The sequence below is a fragment of the Haliotis cracherodii genome, unplaced genomic scaffold (assembly GCF_022045235.1).
Source record: "Haliotis cracherodii isolate W230 unplaced genomic scaffold, xgHalCrac1.p SCAF_17, whole genome shotgun sequence".
NCBI lineage: Eukaryota > Metazoa > Mollusca > Gastropoda > Lepetellida > Haliotidae > Haliotis > Haliotis cracherodii.
The window spans coordinates 4,161,973-4,183,417 of record NW_027266272.1 but is presented as its reverse complement, the minus strand read 5'-3'; the positions used below and the strand labels follow the sequence as shown (position 1 = coordinate 4,183,417).

Below are 21,445 nucleotides of genomic sequence, written 5' to 3'. Positions count from 1 at the left end.
CAAATCAAAAGGCACCTTTAGGAGCCATCTGTGTTATCATCTTTGGGATTCCGTGTAAGAATACAGGTCCCCAGCAACCCAGGCTTGTGAAAGGCGACTAAATGGATGAGTTGTCAAGCTCACTGACTGCGTCGTACGTTGCTCATGACGTGAATCACTGGACTGCCTGGCCCAGGCGTGATTATTTTCAAACCGCCTTTATATAGATTTATATATAAATGTTGGAGTCCCATGAAGGGATTCGAACCACGGACCTTATGATCAGAAGTCGGGCGCATTGTCCACATGACCAAAGAGGTTAACCCCGTCAGCTGACAAGGTAAGGAAGTCATCTGTGGAATGATTCAACGCCCTGCTACATGAACGCATGACATGTGACGTCATAGACCTATGACTCGAGATGCACTATTTGTCTCGTGCAGGATTAGCGTGTAAAATTTGGAGTTCACGTGCAGTATATCGTGATATGAATAAAGTCACTCTGTGGGAACACTTGACTGATTGTTAGTTTGTCATTATTTGGTACACATTGGAAATATCTCATCTCATCTTAATGTACATACTTCTCCATACACATTTCTATGGCTCGCGTTTCTTTTGGCGGTGAGTATATATATATATATTTACTCCAGCGAACCTTGCGCAAATTGTTATGATAATTATGTTTGCGTGTAGATATACCTAAATACAATCGCATCTGTGATATTTATATAATTACCGTTTGTTTTTATTAATAATAATAGTAATGATGACGACGACGATGATGATGATGACGACGACAATGATGATAATGATTATTGAAGACAAAAAGAACGTCTTTTATGTCCCTTCAGACTTGTTTATTGGGAAAGGAAATAACGAGACATAATCAAATTATGTTGTGCAAAGAACATTGACATTACTAGGATATAGAAATTTGTTGAAATTGTTTACAATCCTTAGAAGCTTTGAGGGTCCTTCGTCAGTCGAATCAACACTCGGACATTTTAAATCTTCAGAGAAACAGAGAAGAGTGTTGATTTAAGTGCTTTTAAACACCACAATAGCGCCATCATCACAGTATCTTCTGAGTTGGGCCACGTGTTACTCAACCTACTGTATTAATGTATTACAGCGCATATGTCCCATTGAACTATATGAATAAAACATATTTCATCAACTAACCACTCATATTGTCACCAAAAGCCTGTCGCCAAGTGTCTACCATATGTGAACCTGTTGATTGTATTGATACAAATGATTAATCATCTTGGGTGTATACAAACATGTAATTGCATTTTGCTCTCAATGCTCTATTTGTCAACTCCAACAAATGTTGTATTATTCACGGGTTTATTCACAAAGCTTGATTTAAAGAGTTTACTTGTGGGCAAGGCGGGACATATAATCTAGCCGTTGTCATCATTGCTAAAATTTACGTCTGTGAAAGTCAATAAACAGGTATTCCCAAGGTTCGTGATCGAAGGTAGCGCGCGACTGTATTCATATGGGCCGGCTTTTATCAGAGTATGTGACAGAGGCCTCGTGCTTCACTATCTGGTTACTAGGCGCGGGGTGCTGTTGTCGGATTTGCCCTCCCAGGTCTAGATTCACAAATCTTTGATTCCCGCTACATGGTAGAGACTATGCGTCAAACGCAATGGCGTTTACGACGGGCGCGTGCCACACACGTGACTGGCGCGCGCTACTGTTGTCAATTACCTGCGCGTAACCGATGCGCGGAAACAAGAGTAACGTCGTTCTGGGACGAAATCAAAGCGAACCATTGTTCCGTCGAAATCAGGCAGTTTTCCTTTAATGGTTACTCCCCTTTGTTAATGGCTTTGTTTGTATGGATTTTGTTATTTCATACGTGTCTTACGCAGGCTGTTTCTGCGGACGTCTCTCCGGCAAGTAATTTAGTCAGGTAATTTGAAAATATTGACACATGCAAAAATTAGCTTTAATTTTTGTTTCATTGAGAAATGAGATACTTGTTTGCTGACAGGGAAATATAACAGAAAGATCGCCAAATAATCGTAACAACTGTCGCCGGACGCTAGCCATTGAAGACGGTGGGCAAATTCAGAATCGCATAGCTCAACAGTTATAAAATATTCATTTATTCGGTTTTTATTTTTTATCATTGGCATTTGTTTATTAATTTATTACCTAAACGTGTATAGTATCTCAGTGGTCATAACTACTAGTATATGAAATGACAAGAATCAATTCTTTGCAAAGTTATCTACCACAAAACAAGTTCGCCACTATAACAGTTGTGAAAACAGACTACATTTCAGACTACAGATAGGAGAAGCTATCACTTGTGTAATTGTGTTAATGTTACCTGGGGTACTCCAGCACAAATAAACATAGGTGACGCTTGTTTATGAAACGATAGCATTTTAACATTTTAAATCAATGAACAAACTTTGATCCTTTTGTTGGCTTGTCTGAGCTTTGAGCTCCATGCGGTGTATATCCAAAGCAGGTAGATTTGCTGCTCGTAACAAGAGCTCCATACACACTTCGTATTTGGGTAAAATACGAAAACTAAGTCACCATCACCCAACAGTTTTTGAATTGCTTGCGTACAAATACGCATGAACATTTTAAAAAAGAGTGAGTGAGTGAGTACGGTTTTACGCCGCTTTGAGCAATATTCCAGCAATATCACTCCGGGGGACACCAGAAATGTTAAAAAAAAAAGAAAAAATGAAGAAGATAACTTTGAGTTGCTTGCATATAATTGCGCATGAACATTTTAAAAACACACCATAACTTTGAGTTGCTTAGGTACAAATACGAAACCCATAACTCTGGGGCGGGGGGTAGCCTACTGGTTAAAGCGTTGGCTCGTAACGCCGAAGCCCCGAGTTCGATTTCCCACATGGGAAAAATGTGTGAAACCCATTTTCTGGTGTCCCCCGCCGTGATATTGCTGGAACATTGCTAAAAGCAGCGTAAAACCATACTCACTCACTTACTCACTCACAACTATGCCTTATTAGGCACTGTATCCTCTTCAGCTAGATTCCCGTTATTTCTTTTCATATATTTAGTTGTTTGTTTGTTGTTTACCGCCGAACTCGGAAATATTCCAGCTATATGACGGCGGTCTGTAAATAATCAAATCTGGACTAGACAGTCCAGTGATTGAAATACTGAGCATTGATCTACGTAATTGTAGTACGACGATATGCATCAACCAAGTCAGCGAGTCTGACCACCAAATCCCTTTAGCCGCATCTTACAACAATCATGGCTTGCTGAAAACCAGTTTTAACACGGATATTAACGGGTTATGTACTCATCGAATGCTAGCTTTATAGTTTTGTAAATTAACTCTACTGCAGTAAATTATGTATGACAGCCCTAGCCCTATGTGTACGTCTCGCTTATCGCTTACCTTTGACATGAATATTACATTTGTGAGCTTATGCGACATGTGCCATCCTCGGGACAGCATCTTCTGAACAAATTTAAATTAGAAATCACATGAAACAATATTTTACGCAGAATTATTTTCAGAAAGGCCAAATTATTTCTTTAAAAATACCTACTACTCTACCTAAATGATGATAAATATACTGAATATCGAAACTGTCAAAATGAGTGATAACATGTTCGTAAATACTCCCTGACTATAACCACAATCTGCAGCCCTGGTGAGTGAGTGAGTGAGTGAGTGAATGAGAATTTACGCCACTTTGGGCAATATTCGAACAGCATCACCCTGGTAGCCACCAGAACCAGCTTCATGCAGCTTCATGGGATGGATATTGCTGACTAAGAACCTTCATTAATAACAGTGATGTTGCTGACTAAGAACCATCGTGATATAGCTGATATTGCTGATTTAGAACCTTCGTGATATAACTGATATTGCTGACTGAGAACCTTCATGGTATAAGTCATATTGCTGATTTACAACCTTCATGATATAACTGTGATATTGCTGACCAACAACCTCCGTGATATCTAGAGGATAGTTCATGTGTCAAGTGAAATATCATGTTTCTCTCATCGAGTGACGGGGGGGGGGGGGGGGGGGCGTTAAGTACACAGCAGTGAAATATCAGCGCAGTAACATTTCACTTGCTATGTACACTGCAATGAAAATATCACGTTTCTCAACTTCGGTAAACACGGTCTTTCACACTTAAGTATATATATAATATAAGTCATATTGCTGACTCATAACCTTCATATATAACTATCTTGTTGCCGACTAAAATTCTTCGTGATATAACTGTGATATTGCTGACTATGAACCTTCATATATAGCTGTGATAATGCTTACAAAGAACCGTCATGATACAAGTCATATTGCTGACTAAGAAGCTTCGTGATGTAACTGTCATGTTGCTGACCAAGAACCTTCGTGATATAACCGTCATATTGCTGACTGACAACCTGCATATATGACTGTGATATTGCTGACTAAGAACCTTCGTGATATAAGTCATATTGCTGACTGACAACCTGCATATATGACTGTGATATTGCTGACTAAGAACCTTCGTGATATAAGTCATATTGCTGACTGACAACCTGCATATATGACTGTGATATTGCTGACTAAGAACCTTCGTGATATAAGTCATATTGCTGACTGACAACCTGCATATATGACTGTGATATTGCTGTTTACGAACCTTCGTGATATAAGTCATATTGCTGACACTACCACTACCACTACCACTACCACTACCACTACCTCTACCACTACCTCTACCACTACCTCTACCACTACCATTCCGCGATACGACCGCTTTATGTGAAATACCTTCGCCATTGAATTCAATTAAAGAATGGGATCGGAAACGAAATGAACACGTAAAACAAATCAAAGACTTTTGCGATGACGAGAATCAATATTTCTTATGTGACCTAAACTTAAATGTCAGGTACTTTTTCGTGCCTTTGAAAGTTATAAGCAGGAATAACATAAATGAACATGAATTTTTATTTGTGTCGCCCGCGAGACTGAGAGCTTCACCCCATCTTGCAATATTCTGATATGAACCTCCCGCATTATAGTAAGACTGGTTGGTTGCCGGGGCCGTTGTCGCCACACAGAAGTGACTGGGCTACCGTCTAGTAGGTGATAGTTCCACGGTTATAAGCATTTAATGGCCTTGTCGGTCTGAGACTATCTGAAGATCGGGCAGGGATGGAGTGTCATGACGTTGTTATGACTCGGTGACAATTTCGAGAGTGATTCCATTTGTTCTCTTAGCAACATATTGCTCGCTCCACGCGTCTGAGTGGACTGCAAACACTCTTATCAGGAATTTATCATTTTATGATCCTCTCTCACCTCTCCATCTTTGACTCACCAGAGCGAGGCTGTAAAGGTCACGTGGTACTATCAAGTCTGTCACAGGCAATCTGCAAGCCACGACTTTATCAGCAACACATTTTCACAATTGGTAACAGGTTAAAGGGGAAAACGATTAATTTTGTTTTCTCTATGAAATAAAATTGTTGCTAACTATTACCACTTCAACACAATGAGCCTGTATGTACCACCAGAGTAAGGATACAATTTGTCGCGTCATGATAGTGTTATGTGTCTCAGTAAAGCATATGTTACTAGGTATGTCAGCACTATACACGTGCTCCTGGGTTCCAACAAAGTGAGTGATTGGTTTAAAGTCACTTTGAACAGTATTCCAGTCATAAGATAAAGATAAGATAAGATAAAGATAAGATAATATTTTATTTGCGTGTCACGCAGTATAAAAATACATACATTCAAAGTACAAGACAAAATATATAATATGCCACCCGGCCGGTTGGCCTATGAGACACGAGAGATCAAAAATAGCTCAGTTTTATATAAAGAGATTATGCTAGTATCGTTTAGTGAGATACTTGTGGATCAGAAGTGCACTACTTACAATGCAAGTTGAAATTTTCTTCTTTTATACATAGCAGTAGCTGACGGCGTGTCAGCTTAATTTGAACCTCAAACCAAAAAGGAATTGTTATTCTATGATGATGTATTAGTTGTGTTTTGGGTACTTGAGTTGGCAGTGTTTCGGTGACTGTCCTCGCCACTTGAGACAGAATCATGAAATAACGCAATTATTAATTAACGAAGATAGCTGCATGTTACATTTGTGCAATTTTGACATTACCGTTATTAATATTCCTTACCGGAGGAATGACTGTTTCCACTTTATAAACATGCAGCTATCTTCGTTAATTAATCATTGCGATATGTTCTTTTCATATTGTGACGAGGACGATGGTAACGGTTTGATAGTTTGGAATACGTTTGTAGTGGCCAAATGCTATTTTCAAGTGTATGCTTTCCTTGCCTCCGTATTGCAGAAATCCTGCATCGCTCGACAAAGTCTTTACAGTATAGTGAGCAAAAAGTAAGACCTCTAATGCCGTGTAATGCTCTGTTCAATCTCGCCGTTCAGTTCTAATACTCACTTGTTCAATCTCGCCGTACAGTTCTAATACTCGGTTTAATCTCTCGGTACAGCACTAATACTCGGTTCAATCTTGCCGTACAGTACTAATACTCGGTTCAATCTCGCCGTACAGTTCTAATACTCGGTTCAATCTCGCATCTACAATTATAAGGCTATGCATGATCTCGCCTCTACAGTATTAATACTGTATATAATGTTGCCACTACAAGCAAAAAAAGATCCGGAGTCTGTTCATTTTGACCTCTTTCATCTCTGCATTATTCGATCATTGAAGTCTAACCAAACATGTGCACTAACTTACACAAGACAGCCCGGCCTATGTGATCGGAAACTGTAATATCAGATCTATGTACTTATGACCGGACCTCTCTATATTACGACCTCTTTATGATCAGACACTGAATCCTACCTCTGTTTAGTCAGACAATGAATCTGACGTATATTGTAGCGTTCAAGATTACTGCATTTGTATAGTGACGTATATGCGCACGCGCACGTGTGTATCCGTCTGCTTGTGCGTCTCCGGGCCGGTTTTACAGTGCAAACGCACTGAGATATCATACCGCGATTTTAACATGGATATCCCAAGGAGACACATTATACTGACTCCGAGCCGACCAGTCATTGTTGTAAAGACAGTCATGGTAAAAACAAGTACCAGTGTTTAACGTCTTTTGTATGACGCGGTCGGAAATCGAACCGCCAACCTTCCACTCTCTGGGCAGACGTTGAACCACTAGACCACGGTGGCGGCCTTGCTCTATTTGAGCTGACACTATGATTCTTTCGGACTTTGTCAAGAGTAACGTAATCAAGTGTGTTAATAGTGTAAGATCGGGAGTACTGTATGGCGGATTAAATATATTTGCGTTTAATGAAAGCGACAAAACATTTTCCTTATTCATATCAAATCTGTGGGACACGGGTGGCCCAGTCGTCTAAGGCGCCGCTATTCGCTGTGCAGAGTTGCGTCCCTTGGGCATGCCAGAAACCTATGATTGTGGGTTCGAATCCCGGTTCGCCCCGATTATGTTTCTAGGTTTGTCAGCACCATACCCGTGCTCGTGGGTTTCACCGAAGTGGTAAACGTCGGAGACCTGCATCACTTCGGCCTTTCCTCCCACATTAAGCTGACACGCCGTGATATAACTGGAATGATATTAAAAGCGGCGTTAAACCTAACTCACTCACCCATAACAAATCTTTGCCGAAAGCGGAAGAGTCGATTGTACGTTTCCGAATATATCATGAACATGTGATTAGGAATCACTATCAAATATTAGTATTGATGATACCAGGTTTTCGAGAAAAGGTGATCATATCCTGCCCCATTGGTGGCAACCGTCGCAAACACATGCAAAGGCAAGACAAATTGTTCACCTGAAAAAAACACGAAAACAGTTGGTCAACATAGGGAATTGCATAGGACATCATTTTTATCACTGAAGCGTCAAATTTTGAAATGCCCTTCACATGTCCGCCATTAAACGTTTTGAAAGCTTTACTGAGGCCTTGAATGTTGTAACCTTCATCAAACAACACCTCAGCAAGGGTCGTATGACGCTCCTTTAAATTTTGGTAGAAAGAACATCCTCAATTGTACCTTAAACTAATTTTCTTTAAAATGCTCACGTGTATTATTTAGGATCTGTCTTGATATATGTTTCTATATATTAAAAAATAATAATCTCGATATGCTGCTTATTATATGCTGATCATTCGAAAGGGTATCTTCTTATATATCAGATTACATTTTGATGATAGAGTTTAATTTACTCGTGGTTGGTGGCGAATAAAAAATACATTACCATTAGGATTGACAAGCGAATTTATGCATATATTATCTATGTAGTAAAACGACTGTATTCATTTGAAAATATAAACTCCGTATCTCACTTGAGCGAAATAACATTTTTTACCGGAACTACCTTCAGTCTGAATCAATGATTCAGTGTAGGATAATAAAAACCACTCAATAATTTCTTTATGGATCAAAAATTTGTCCCTTCTTGTAACATGCCATGTTTTTCTCATCTTGTGAAATGATAGAGTTCGTGTCATTCGTGGATGCGTCAGTCATTTCAATATAAACTTTCTCAGCAAACGAGATGAGATAAACATATGTTTTGACAAGAAATTACAAATATTCTCCATATAGTTGCATAATCAGTGTGGTATATGACGTATATCACTTACCTCCACACGTGACTGGTTGTTATCAGCTATTGGCTAACAAGTGCAATTGACCACGCTCTCGTGTGGAAAACAGATAACACCGTCACGTGTCAAGCCATTGACAGCTGCCAAGCTGCTACTGTTTACGTACATATGTACAATGAGCTGTGAACGTGAACGCTGCTCGTTGCACTTCATGTGGATCGTTTTGTTTTCGAATGATAAAAAAATAGAAAAACTTAAAAGAAAAGCTTCCAGAATATTGACTTTTCGTCCTTAAATGCTATTGTCATGGATCATGCGAGGTTACTCACAAATCAATTACGACTGCCCGAAATCGTCAAATGGTTGTGACAATATTTGAGCCACTGAAGGCAATAAAACTGACCAGTGACCCCAAGCTGTGATTGGCTGATGACAACCCTTCGCGTGACCAGCTGTCTCCTAAATAGTATTATAACGATAAATAACGGTGTTGACAGACATATCAAACGTGCTGCAGCGTTCGATGCAACGTGAGATGAAAGATGTCTATTGGCTTGACGCCTACTTGAGACTTGAATCTCCGAGAGGCGACATGGTTGAGCATACAATGTATCGTTTTACTTCTGCTGACAAATTGACTCAAAGTCTGTCACGTGTGGTATGTTTAGGTGGCCAGAGTTGTGGGAGAATCATTGCAAAGCTTAACATCAGTGTATACACTCTTAAAACCCAGGCGAGATTGTAGCTATTTTGAATGAAGGAGTGCACAGCTTATTTTAAAAAGGCTTTTTTGAAATAAGTGAGGCGGTACACTTCAAATAAAAATTTAATGTTAAAATTAATTTTAAAAATCCATTTAGGGAAATATTAGTCGTAAGCCCCAATTTTGTCAAATAGTTGTTATTTTTGGTTGAAAAGCATGTCACTAAATAAATATGTTTTCAAGTCTTCAATAGTATACGTCAACGTGTGTGTTTATGTTTATTTGTGTGTGGTGTGTATGTGTGTGTGTGTGTGTGTGTGTGTGTGTGTGTGTGTGTGGTGGTGGGGGGACTTCACCTCGCTGAATCCACGTGTGGAACCTATCTGTGTAGTTTTTCAGTCCTCTGTGTTTCGCTCCACCGAGGCCCGTTTTCATATTTATTACAAATAAAATCGTACATGGGTGATTCAGTGTAACAGTGAATATAGTGCAATCCTTCTTTTGATTTGTTTTATCCGAGTGAAAGTAACGACCCTCTTGTTCCAACGTGGAGATATAAATACTGTGTCGCTCCCGTGAAGATTCCGGGTTAGAACTGGTCCCCAGGAAACCATGCATGTCGTACGAGGCATCACAACGGACAGAGTGGTCAGCTCCGTAGCTTGGTTGATATGATGTCATCCTATACCGACGACTTGTACGTTTCTGCTGGATTGGCAAAGTCAAAGGTAATTTGGCCAAGAAGTTTAACTCTGGATTCAGGTATATCGATGATCTGATATCTTTTTCAAAACCACAAAAAAGCCAATTCCCTTTCCACTGATTTACCCCCCTGAACTAGACATAAAGGAGACCAGTTGGACCGCATCATCTGTTTCAGATCTTTGCATAAAGATTTCGAGTGACAAAACACTCTCCACAAGACTGTATGACAAGAGGGATGATTTCAACTTTCCAAAAATCAACTTTCCCTTCATGTCCAGCAATATTCCAGCAGCTCCAGCCTTTGTTGTTTACATTTCACAACTTTTGAGATACAATCGAGCATGCTCATTCTACCAAGATTTCAAAGAGCGTCATACGACTCCTGCTCAGAAGTTGTTTGATCAAGGTTACAAATCCTTTGTGGTGGACATGGGGACGGCATTTCCAAATTTGACGCATCAGTGACAAGAATGATGTCCGATGCAATTCCCTATTTTGACATGTGCCATATGTTCCCGTGTTTTTTTAGGTGAACACTTGACTTGCATTTGCATGTGTTTGTGACGTGACCACCTTTTCGCGAACGCCTGGTATCATTACTAATTTATAGTTATTCATAAACACGGGCTCATGATAAAGCCGGAATAATACACTTAGTCTATCAACTCAGCTTTTAGCAGATAATTCTTTTGAGCATGGAAAGGGTTTTATCGCTTTTAATAATAATCACAGGTTTGTCTGGTCCTGTCACGACCACCAACAGACCTCCATCCCATAGCTGGAATATTGATGACAACTCTACTGACTTAAGCCCACGCCTCGCTCAGTAGATAAAAGCCGTATACAATACAGTTGAAAAGTACATTTCGAACTTTATCACAAATAAAAATAAATATTTGAGATCACAGAAATTAGGTTTTGAAAATGTGTGTAGCTGGGAGTATACATTCATAGCGTTTACATAGCATTCGGCTTCTGAGTATTTTGTTTTTTTGTTTTTTAACGCCGCACTCAGCAATATTCCAGCTATATGACGGCAGTCTGTAAATAATCGAGTCTGGACCAGACAATCCAGTGATAGACATCATGAGCATAGATCCATGCAATTGCTTGTTTGTTTATTTGTTGTCTTACGCCGCACTTAGCAATATTCCAGCTATAAGACGGCGTTTTGTAAATAATTGAGTCTGGACCAGACAATTCAGTGATTAAAATCATGAGCATCGATCTACGCAATTTGGATCGATGACATGCATCAACCAAGTCAGCGATCTTGACCACCCGATCCTGTTAGTCGCCTCTTACGACAAGCATCGCCGCCTTTTACGGCAAGCATGGGTTGCTGAAGACCAATTCTACCCCTGAAATTCACGGGTCTCCACGCAATTGGGATCGATGACATGCATCAACCAAGTCAGCGAGTCTTCTGAATATTTAGTTAGTGAGGTGGGTGTTAGGACGCTTTGAAAGTTATTTCATTTGGATTATAGCATGGCTGCGTGATCTAGGAGGAGAGCTCAGCAATTCAAGAGGCACGGCTGCGCTGACATGTGCTTGTGATTTTGTTCATAATGGCATAATATAACGATAACAGTAGATTATGACGTCATAACCTATCACTGAAAAATACTTGTCAAAGACAAATTTAATATTTCTTAAGACCCGCTCGTCCTGAAACTACCCTCGCAGTAATATTATCTTTTTTATTTTGTATGATTAATAAATTATAAATGTTAACTCGTCTGGACCGGATCCCGATTTTTGTCACCTCGAGCAGAAAGGGGCGGGCCGAAAAGTCACGTGGTACATTGGAATCACATTTGCCTTGACAGGTTTGCTTTGACAGGTTTTTATGTTTCATTTGAGATTATGGATGACACGGAGATCACTTCTAATCTGTCCCCGTGTACTTAAAGGGAGACTCTTTCCCAGCTTAATTGGCAGTCACGGCAAATATGATTCAAGAGATTCAAAACCCATTGTCTCTAATTATGGATGACGGAAATGATATTATAAATGACAATAACTTAGAACATACAGGCAATTTCAGACATAACATGTGGATCAGTGTTATGTTTTCAATGGGAAATATAGGGCCCACCTCCGAATTTTAGCTTTATATGAATTTTAGATGTGGATCTTTACTCCTTGCCCCCCAAACACTTGTCGTTTTGACAAATCACCTACCTATATCTTCTAGACAGAAATTTGTCCCTTTGTTTTAGACATTTTAGTAACAGAATTATTGAAGATGAATTACATTTTCTAAATACCATGTCCCTGTGAAGATTTCAGAATCGCACCTTTTAGATATTGTATGTTATTAAATCCCACCTTTTCAAATGTGACTGATTTAAACAAACCTATTTATGTAATATAATCATTTTAAAGTCAGAAGATCTACAAGTCTCATCAGCAGCCACACTTTATAAACTGTATAAACAAAAAACATTTATTTAATTCATAATGATTATATTAACGCATTATGTATAATACACTGTATAATATTGTTTGCCAGGACACGAACAACATCCTACTTATGTTTTATGTATTCATTGTCTTATTGTGTTTCATAAGCCGGCATTACTTTATAATTGATATGCATGGGTATATACACAGGTTATGTACCGCGTCACACATATATATACTAAACTGAGTGGTAGAAGAAAGTACACCGAGTTTTGTTTTCGGAAACTGAAAATTGAAAGAACTGTTGTTACATTTGATTGTCTATTTAACCACCACTCATTCCTGCAACAGTTTTTCAAATGTAATCTGTGGCTGGGTAATTTTGTGTAAAAACAAATTAGTTCAATGAATCCTGGGGTAAGGAATGAATGTGCAACCAGATCATCCCTACCCTGTTTGAAATGTGTGCCGAAAAAAATGCAAATTTATTTACTTTCAAAAATAGCAGTTGTGTATTTTTTCAATTTTTTGAAATTCTTAAAGAATATTATATTTTAAGACATAAAACCATGTAGAAGAATGTGTTGAGAGCTTAGTAAGCGCCAGCAAGTTACATTTTTGGATATCGCTATAGATATTTTCAATTGTAAATGAAACATAAGATAAAATCAAATTCTCCTCAATATATTTATTTTTCTCCCTTTCCCTTTGATAAGATGCCGGGCAAAGAAGGTACACACTTCAAAGTTGGATTTTACAAATTACAAACGTTATGAAAACGGAACTTGGCTGAAAACAGGCAACAAAACACAACCGTGAAACTCATATTATATACCTTACCATCGAATAAACATTTCTTGTTGTTTTTAGTTTTAGCTACCACCAAACACGCCCGACTTTTTACTTTAAACAACAACAACAACAACAACAACAACAACAACAACAACTAAACAGTAACAACAACATATCCATAATGGAATTATATCAATTAAATCTGCGACCCTCCCCCTTAGAACAGAAAAGTACACAAAGTATCGACTGTCAAAGTCAAATATGAAACCCTACTGCAGAGAGAGGGTTATGGAATAATACAATACAAGATATTACTGTTTCTATGGCAAATATGATTATAACCGTTGTTGTATAAGGTTGTCGTGTGTTAAGCGGTAATTAGGCGCTTTTTCCCGCCAGATGCGAGTTTTGATTAAGAGATCGCACAAGAAGCTTGGATCCCTTGTATTCGTCAGGTTAGCACTATCTTTCTCCGTGACCTTATGAAATTGATGTTGCCTCCTCTTGTACGTGCGGTGTTATATGTACATCACAATACCAGTCAGCTCTAATGCACGTTCGAGGAAGACGGGGCAAACAAAAGATGAACCATCACGCCATCTGCGATACTTTGAGCGCGATTTCGCTCGCGCAGTAGCGCGCCACCTTACATGTGGACAGATGGCACGGTGACTACCAGCGGGACAATCACCTCGAATAAAACACGTTGTTGCAGGTTCTCCCTACTCTCTGCAATTAGAAATAATGGCTTCATTGAATTACTGGGCGAGTAATCTGTGTGTCTATTCACCTCGGGTAAGTAATACTATCCCATTCAACGCTGTCTGCCTAAGCGAATGGGCGTGTAGGGAGGGGGCCGGGTGAGGTTTAGGGAGGGGAGGGGAAGGTGAGGTTCGGATGGGGGAGGGGAACGGTGGGCTGTGGTTCAATCAGGGGAGGGAATGGGGTGAGTTTCGGGGTGGAAGGGAAAGGTGGGGTTCGGAAAAGGAAAGGTTTGTTTGTTTGCTGTTTAACGCCGCACTCAGCAATATTCCAGCTGTATGACGACGGTCTGTAAATAATCAAGTCTGGACCGAATAATCCAGTGATTGACATCATGAGCATCGGTCTTCTAAATTTGGACCCGATCCCGTTAGTCGCCTCTTACGATAAACACAGTCGCCTCTTCAGCAAGCATGGGTTGCTGAAGACCTTTTTCTCTACCGGGATCTTCAGGGGTCGGATAAGGAAGGCAAGGGTAGGCAGGGATGGGTGGGGTTCAGTGAGGGGAGGTAAAGGGAGGGGTTCAGGGTGGGGTTCATTGAGGGGAGGGAAAGGGTGAGTTTCGGGGTGGGGTTCAGTGAGGGGATTGAAAGGGTGGGGCTCGAGGTGGGGAGGGTTGAGGATCAGGGAGGAGAGGGTTGAGGATCAGGAAGGGGTGTGTGTAAGGGTCAGGAAGGGGAGGATTGAGGATCAGGGAGGGGAGGGTTAAGGGTCAGGGAGGAGAGGGTTGAGGATCAGGGAGGGGAGGGTTGAGGATCAGGGAGGGGTGGGTTGAGGATCAGTGAGGGGAGGGTTAAGGGTCAGGAAGGGGAGGGTTCAGGATCAGGAAGGGGAGGGTTGAGGATCAGGGAGGGGAGGGTTAAGGGTCAGGGAGGGGAGGGTTGAGGATCAGGAAGGGGAGGGTTGGGGATCAGGAAGGGGTGTGTGTAAGGGTCAGGAAGGGGAGAGTTAAGGGTCAGGGATGGGTGGCTTGAGGATCAGTGAGGGGAGGGTTGAGGATCAGGCAGGGGAGGATTGAGGATCAGGGAGGGGAGGGTTGAGGATCAGGAAGGGGAGGATTGAGGATCAGGGAGGGGTGGGTTAAGGGTCAGGGAGGGGAGGGTTGAGGGTCAGGGAGGGGACGATTGAGGGTCAGGGAGGGGACGATTGAGGGTCAGGGAGGGGAGGGTTCAGGATCAGGAAGGGGAGGGTTCAGGATCAGGGAGGCGAGGGTTAAGGATCAGGGAGGAGAGGGTTGAGGTTCAGGGAGGGGAGGGTTGAGGATCAGGAAGGGGACGATTGAGGGTCAGGGAGGGGAGGGTTCAGGATCAGGAAGGGGAGGGTTCAGGATCAGGGAGGCGAGGGTTAAGGATCAGGGAGGAGAGGGTTGAGGTTCAGGGAGGGGAGGGTTCAGGGTCAGGGAGGGGACGATTGAGGGTCAGGGAGGGGAGGGTTCAGGATCAGGAAGGGGAGGGTTCAGGATCAGGGAGGCGAGGGTTAAGGATCAGGGAGGAGAGGGTTGAGGTTCAGGGAGGGGAGGGTTCAGGATCAGGAAGGGGAGGGTTCAGGATCAGGGAGGCAAGGGTTAAGGGTCAGGAAGGGGAGGGTTAAGGATCAGGAAGGGGAGGGTTGAGGATCAGGGAGGGGAGGGTTGAGGATCAGGGAGGGGAGGGTTGAGGATCAGGGTTGGGAGGTTAAGGATCAGGAATGGGAGGTTAAGGATCAGGAAGGGGAGGGTTGAGGATCAGGCAGGGGAGGGTTGAGGATCAGGAAGGGGGGAGGTTAAGGGTCAGGAAGGGGAGGGTTGAGGGTCAGGAAGGGGAGGATTGAAGATCAGGGAGGGGAGGGTTGAGGATCAGGGAGGGATGGGTTGAGGATCAGGAAGGGGAGGGTTGAGGATCAGGAAGGGGAGGGTTGAGGATCAGGGAGGGATGGGTTCAGGATCTGGGAGGGGTTGGGAAGGTTGAGGATCAGGGAGGGGAGCGTTGAGAATCAGGGAGGGGAGGGGTGAAGATCAGGGAGGGGAGGGTTGGGGATCAGGGAGGGGAGAGTTAAGGATCAGGGAGGGGAGGGTTGAGGATCAGGGAGGGGAGGGTTGAAGATCAGGAAGGGGAGGGTTGAGGATCAGGGAGGGGAGGGTTGAGGATCAGGGTTGGGAGGTTAAGGATCAGGGAGGGAGGGTTGAGGATCAGGCAGGGGAGGGTTGAGGATCAGGAAGGGGGGAGGTTAAGGGTCAGGAAGGGGAGGGTTGAGGGTCAGGGAGGGGAGGGTTGAGGATCAGGGAGGGGAGGGTTGAGGATCAGGGAGGGATGGGTTGAGGATCAGGAAGGGGAGGGTTGAGGATCAGGGAGGGGAGAGTTAAGGATCAGGGAGGAGAGGGTTGAGGATCAGGGAGGGGAGGGTTGAGGATCAGGGAGGGGAGGGTTAAGGGTCAGTAAGGAGAGGCTTGAGGGTCAGGGAGCAGAGGGTTGAGGATCAGGGAGGGGAGGGTTAAGGATCAGGGAGGAGAGGGTTGAGGATCAGGGAGGGGAGGGTTGAAGATCAGGGAGGGGAGGGTTAAGGGTCAGTAAGGAGAGGCTTGAGGGTCAGGGAGCAGAGGGTTGAGGATCAGGGAGGGGAGGGTTGAGGATCAGGGATGGGAGGGTTAAGGATCAGGGAGGAGAGGGTTGAGGATCAGGGAGGAGAGGGTTCAGGATCAGGGAGGGATGGGTTCAGGATCAGGGAGGGGTGGGGAAGGTAGAGGATCAGGGAGGGGAGCGTTGAGAATCAAGGAGGGGATGGGTGAAGATCAGGGAGGGGTGGCTTGAGGATCAGGGAGGGGAGGGTTGAGGATCAGGGAGGGGAGGTTTAGGATCAGGGAGGGGAGGGTTGAGGATCAGGGAGGGAAGGGTTGAGAATAAGGGAGTATATTCGTCATATTCACATTCTTATATTCGCCATTGAGTAAATGAGTGAGTTTGGTTCAAATTGAGCGGCAGTTCAGTTATTTCAAGGTACGCCAGCTTGACGTGGGAGGAATGCCCGAAGTGATGCAGGTCTTAGGCATTTACCACTTCGACGATACCCAGGAGCATAATCGGGTTGAAATTGGGATTCGACTTTCTGGCATGCAACTTTCCTAACACACAACGATTCTGCTGCCTTCAAACACATCATTATTTATTACAAATAGATTTGTTTCTATTGTCTAAGTACATAACATTTTCTAAAGGCCCGGAGGAGTAATATCTTAATCGATAACGACTACCACGTGTCTCATCATTTCGTTGGATTGTCTTCCAGCCTACCGAAACAGCGTTGACAAAAACAAGCTTGACAGAGTTATCTCCCTTGTTTATCGCCAACACGTCTGAATAAAACTAGAATACCCACAGTACCCATTCTTGAAAGTCCTGAATTAGAGCATACATTTACCTTTATTTTTGTCAGGCCATCGCATCAACCACTGAGAGGTGAAGATAGCGCTGGTAAACTGGATTTTGAAGGAGTATTTATTTGACGATTTTATGTCCGTTTCGGTCACCTTTGTCATTTTGGGACGGAATGTTAACTGAAATTAATAAATCAAACAGTTTGTTGTTTGACGCAAGAGTCAGTAATATTCAGTCTATATGATGGCACCCTGTAATAAATCGAGTATGGGTCATGCAAAAGACATCTGACGAGGATGATCAGGCTCCATAGGATTATCCACCTTCATTGCAGTCGTCTTCAAAGGAAAACATTAACCCTGGATAAATAGGATCACCCGCTCGCAGAGTTTTAAAATCATGCATTCCTCTATTTATTGGCCAAGACATACTAGGCAAACAGTTTCATTCGTTCAACGATTTGTTTGTTTGTTTGTTTGTTATTTAACGCCGCACTCGCAATATTCCAGCTATATGACGGCGGTCTGTTAATAATAGAGTCTGGATCAGACAATCCAGTGATTGACATCATGAGCTTCGATCCACGCAATTGGGATACGATGACGTGCCTCAACCAAGTCAGTGAGCCTGACCACCCGATCCCGTTATTCGCCTCTTACGACGAGCATAGTCGCATTTTACGGCAAGCATGGGTTGCTTAAGACTTATTCTACCCCGGATCTTCACGGGTCCCTACATAAGTATCAACAACCCATAAGCCTTCGAAAAGGCCCTTTTCGCCTCAAAACTATGAGTGAGTTCGGTTTTAACGCCGCCTTTAACATTATTCCAGTTGTATCACGGCGTCTTAGCTTCATGTGGGAGGAAATCCCGAAGTGATGCAGGTCTCCGACGTTTACCACTTCGGCGAAACCCACGAGCACGGGTATGGTGCTGACAAACCTAGATACATAATCGGGGCGAACCGGGAATCGAACCCACATTCATAGGTTTCTGGTGTGTCCAAGGGACGCAACTCTGACGTCTGGGGCCACCCGTGCCCCCCCCCAATAATTTAAACAAACATCAACCGATAGTTCTGAATAGACTATTTGAATGTTGCCTTTTACATTGTATTATACTTTGAAATAACATTAGCCAGTGCTCTTTTAGCAATTTCAAATTGACTGCCACCTTTTTAAAATGGAAGTACAAATTGTTAATTTCCTCTTCTTTTGTAAATGAGTGACTGGCCCTCATATGAAACTGAGTGATCATAGTTTATGATGAACGCTGTACAAGAAACCTTCTGTTCAACATGCTTCAACAAAAATGGCAGCTGCACAACTGAGAGCATTGATGACCACTGTAAGTAGTGGACATAGGAACATGTTTCTTCAGAGGAGTACACATGGCGACACCAGGTATTTACGATGTGATCAATACGACTAGGACTCTGATCTCATCAACAGTCACCTGTAAGCCATTTGGCAGCACCGACCATGTGTCAATGCTACTTCACCTCGAATAGAAGTGAGTATGGTTTTACGCCGCTTTTAGCAATATTCCAGCAATATCACGGCGGGGGACACCACAAATGGGTTTCACACATTGTACCCATGTTGGGACTCGAACCCGGGTCTTTGGCGAACGCTCTTACCACTGGGCTACCCCCCACCCCCAAATGTTTTCTTAATATTCCCCAGGATCGAACTCGCAACCTTCATATCTGTAGACCGGTGAGTGTACCACGAGGCCACAGAGGTGTTGATAGGCCACGCTGGTTTTTAGAATGTCCTTTTCAAGATCCGTACGCCAGCAACAGATATTTTACGCGCGTTTCCTAAGGTTCATGGAAAGTATGTTCGAAACATAAAAATGTTGATAAATGTTGTTTTAAGTATATTAGTGACAGAGCATGCCCTGGGTGTTGGGAGAAACCGTGGGGGCTTCGCCCCCTTGGTTTTTCCCTTTCCCCAGGGCATGCTCTGTCTACCAAAACCGCGTAAGCGTGTTTCCTCCAATACATAAAACATGTCACAGACGATTTATAATGCACAGTGATATATTACAGCGCATAGTGCTATATTTACCGTGTACAGAGATATATGACTTTGATATATTTACAATGTACAGTGATATATTGCCAGTACAGTGATATATTTACCATGTACAGAGATATATGACTTTGATATATTTACATTGTACAGTGATATATTACCAGTACAGTGATATATTTACCATGTACAGAGATATATGACTTTGATATATTTACATTGTACAGTGATATATTGCCAGTACAGTAATATATTTACTGTGTACAGAGATATATGACTTTGATATATTTACATTGAATAGTAATATATTTACCATGTACAGAGATATATGACTTTGATATATTTACATTGTACAGTGATATATTGCCAGTACAGTGATATATTTACTGTGTACAGAGATATCTGACTTTGATATATTTACATTGAATAGTAATATATTTACCATGTACAGAGATATATGACTTTGATATATTTACATTGTACAGTGATATATTGCCAGTACAGTAATATATTTACTGTGTACAGAGATATATGGCTTTGATATATTTACATTGAATAGTAATATATTTACCATGTACAGAGATATATGACTTTGATATATTTACATTGTACAGTGATATATTGCCAGTACAGTGATATATTTACTGTGTACAGAGATATCTGACTTTGATATATTTACATTGAATAGTAATATATTTACCATGTACAGAGATATATGACTTTGATATATTTACATTGTACAGTGATATATTGCCAGTACAGTGATACATTTACTGTGTACAGAGATATCTGACTTTGATATATTTACATTGAATAGTAATATATTTACCATGTACAGAGATATATGACTTTGATATATTTACATTGTACAGTGATATATTGCCAGTACAGTGATATATTTACTGTGTACAGAGATATCTGACTTTGATATATTTACATTGAATAGTAATATATTTACCATGTACAGAGATATATGACTTTGATATATTTACATTGTACAGTGATATATTACCAGTACAGTGATATATTTACCATGTACAGAGATATATGACTTTGATATATTTACATTGTACAGTGATATATTGCCAGTACAGTAATATATTTACTGTGTACAGAGATATATGACTTTGATATATTTACATTGAATAGTGATATATTTACCATGTACAGAGATATATGACTTTGATATATTTACATTGTACAGTGATATATTGCCAGTACAGTGATATATTTACTGTGTACAGAGATATCTGACTTTGATATATTTACATTGAATAGTAATATATTTACCATGTACAGAGATATATGACTTTGATATATTTACATTGTACAGTGATATATTACCAGTACAGTGATATATTTACCGTGTACAGAGATATATGACTTTGATATATTTACATTGAATAGTAATATATTTACCATGTACAGAGATATATGACTTTGATATACAGTATTTACTTTGTACAGTGATATATTGCCAGTACAGTGATATATTTACCGTGTACAGAGATATATGACTTTGATATATTTACATTGTACAGTGATATATTACCAGTACAGTGATATATTTACCATGTACAGAGATATATGACTTTGATATATTTACATTGTACAGTGATATATTGCCAGTACAGTGATATATTTACCATGTACAGAGATATATGACTTTGATATATTTACATTGTACAGTGATATATTACCAGTACAGTGATATATTTACCATGTACAGAGATATATGACTTTGATATACAGTATTTACATTGTACAGTGATATATTACCAGTACAGTAATATATTTACCATGTACAGAGATATATGTCTTTGATATATTTACATTGTACAGTGATATATTGCCAGTACAGTGATATATTTACCATGTACAGAGATATATGACTTTGATATATTTACATTGTACAGTGATATATTACCAGCACAGTGATATATTTACCGTATACAGTGGTATATGCCCGGTGCAGAGTCTAGAATAAGATTGATTTTCTGTATTGGTTAATGTTACCGAATTTTCTAAGGCCACAGACAACAGCTGCACCAGTCTTATTGTTCAGGCATTCTTCAATAGCTGAAAAGTGTCGCA

The 21,445-nt window shown here is 41.2% G+C and overlaps 1 protein-coding gene across 1 annotated transcript; it reads left to right on the top strand.

Annotated features, from left to right (window-relative positions):
- The first annotated feature begins 14,100 nt into the window (after positions 1 to 14,100).
- Positions 14,101 to 15,555, top strand: LOC139465120 (uncharacterized protein DR_0269-like). The gene is made up of 2 exons (XM_071246808.1): positions 14,101 to 14,149; positions 15,233 to 15,555. Exons 1-2 carry the CDS (start codon positions 14,101 to 14,103, stop codon positions 15,553 to 15,555), a joined length of 372 nt encoding a protein of 123 aa, XP_071102909.1.
- The last annotated feature ends 5,890 nt before the right edge of the window (positions 15,556 to 21,445 follow it).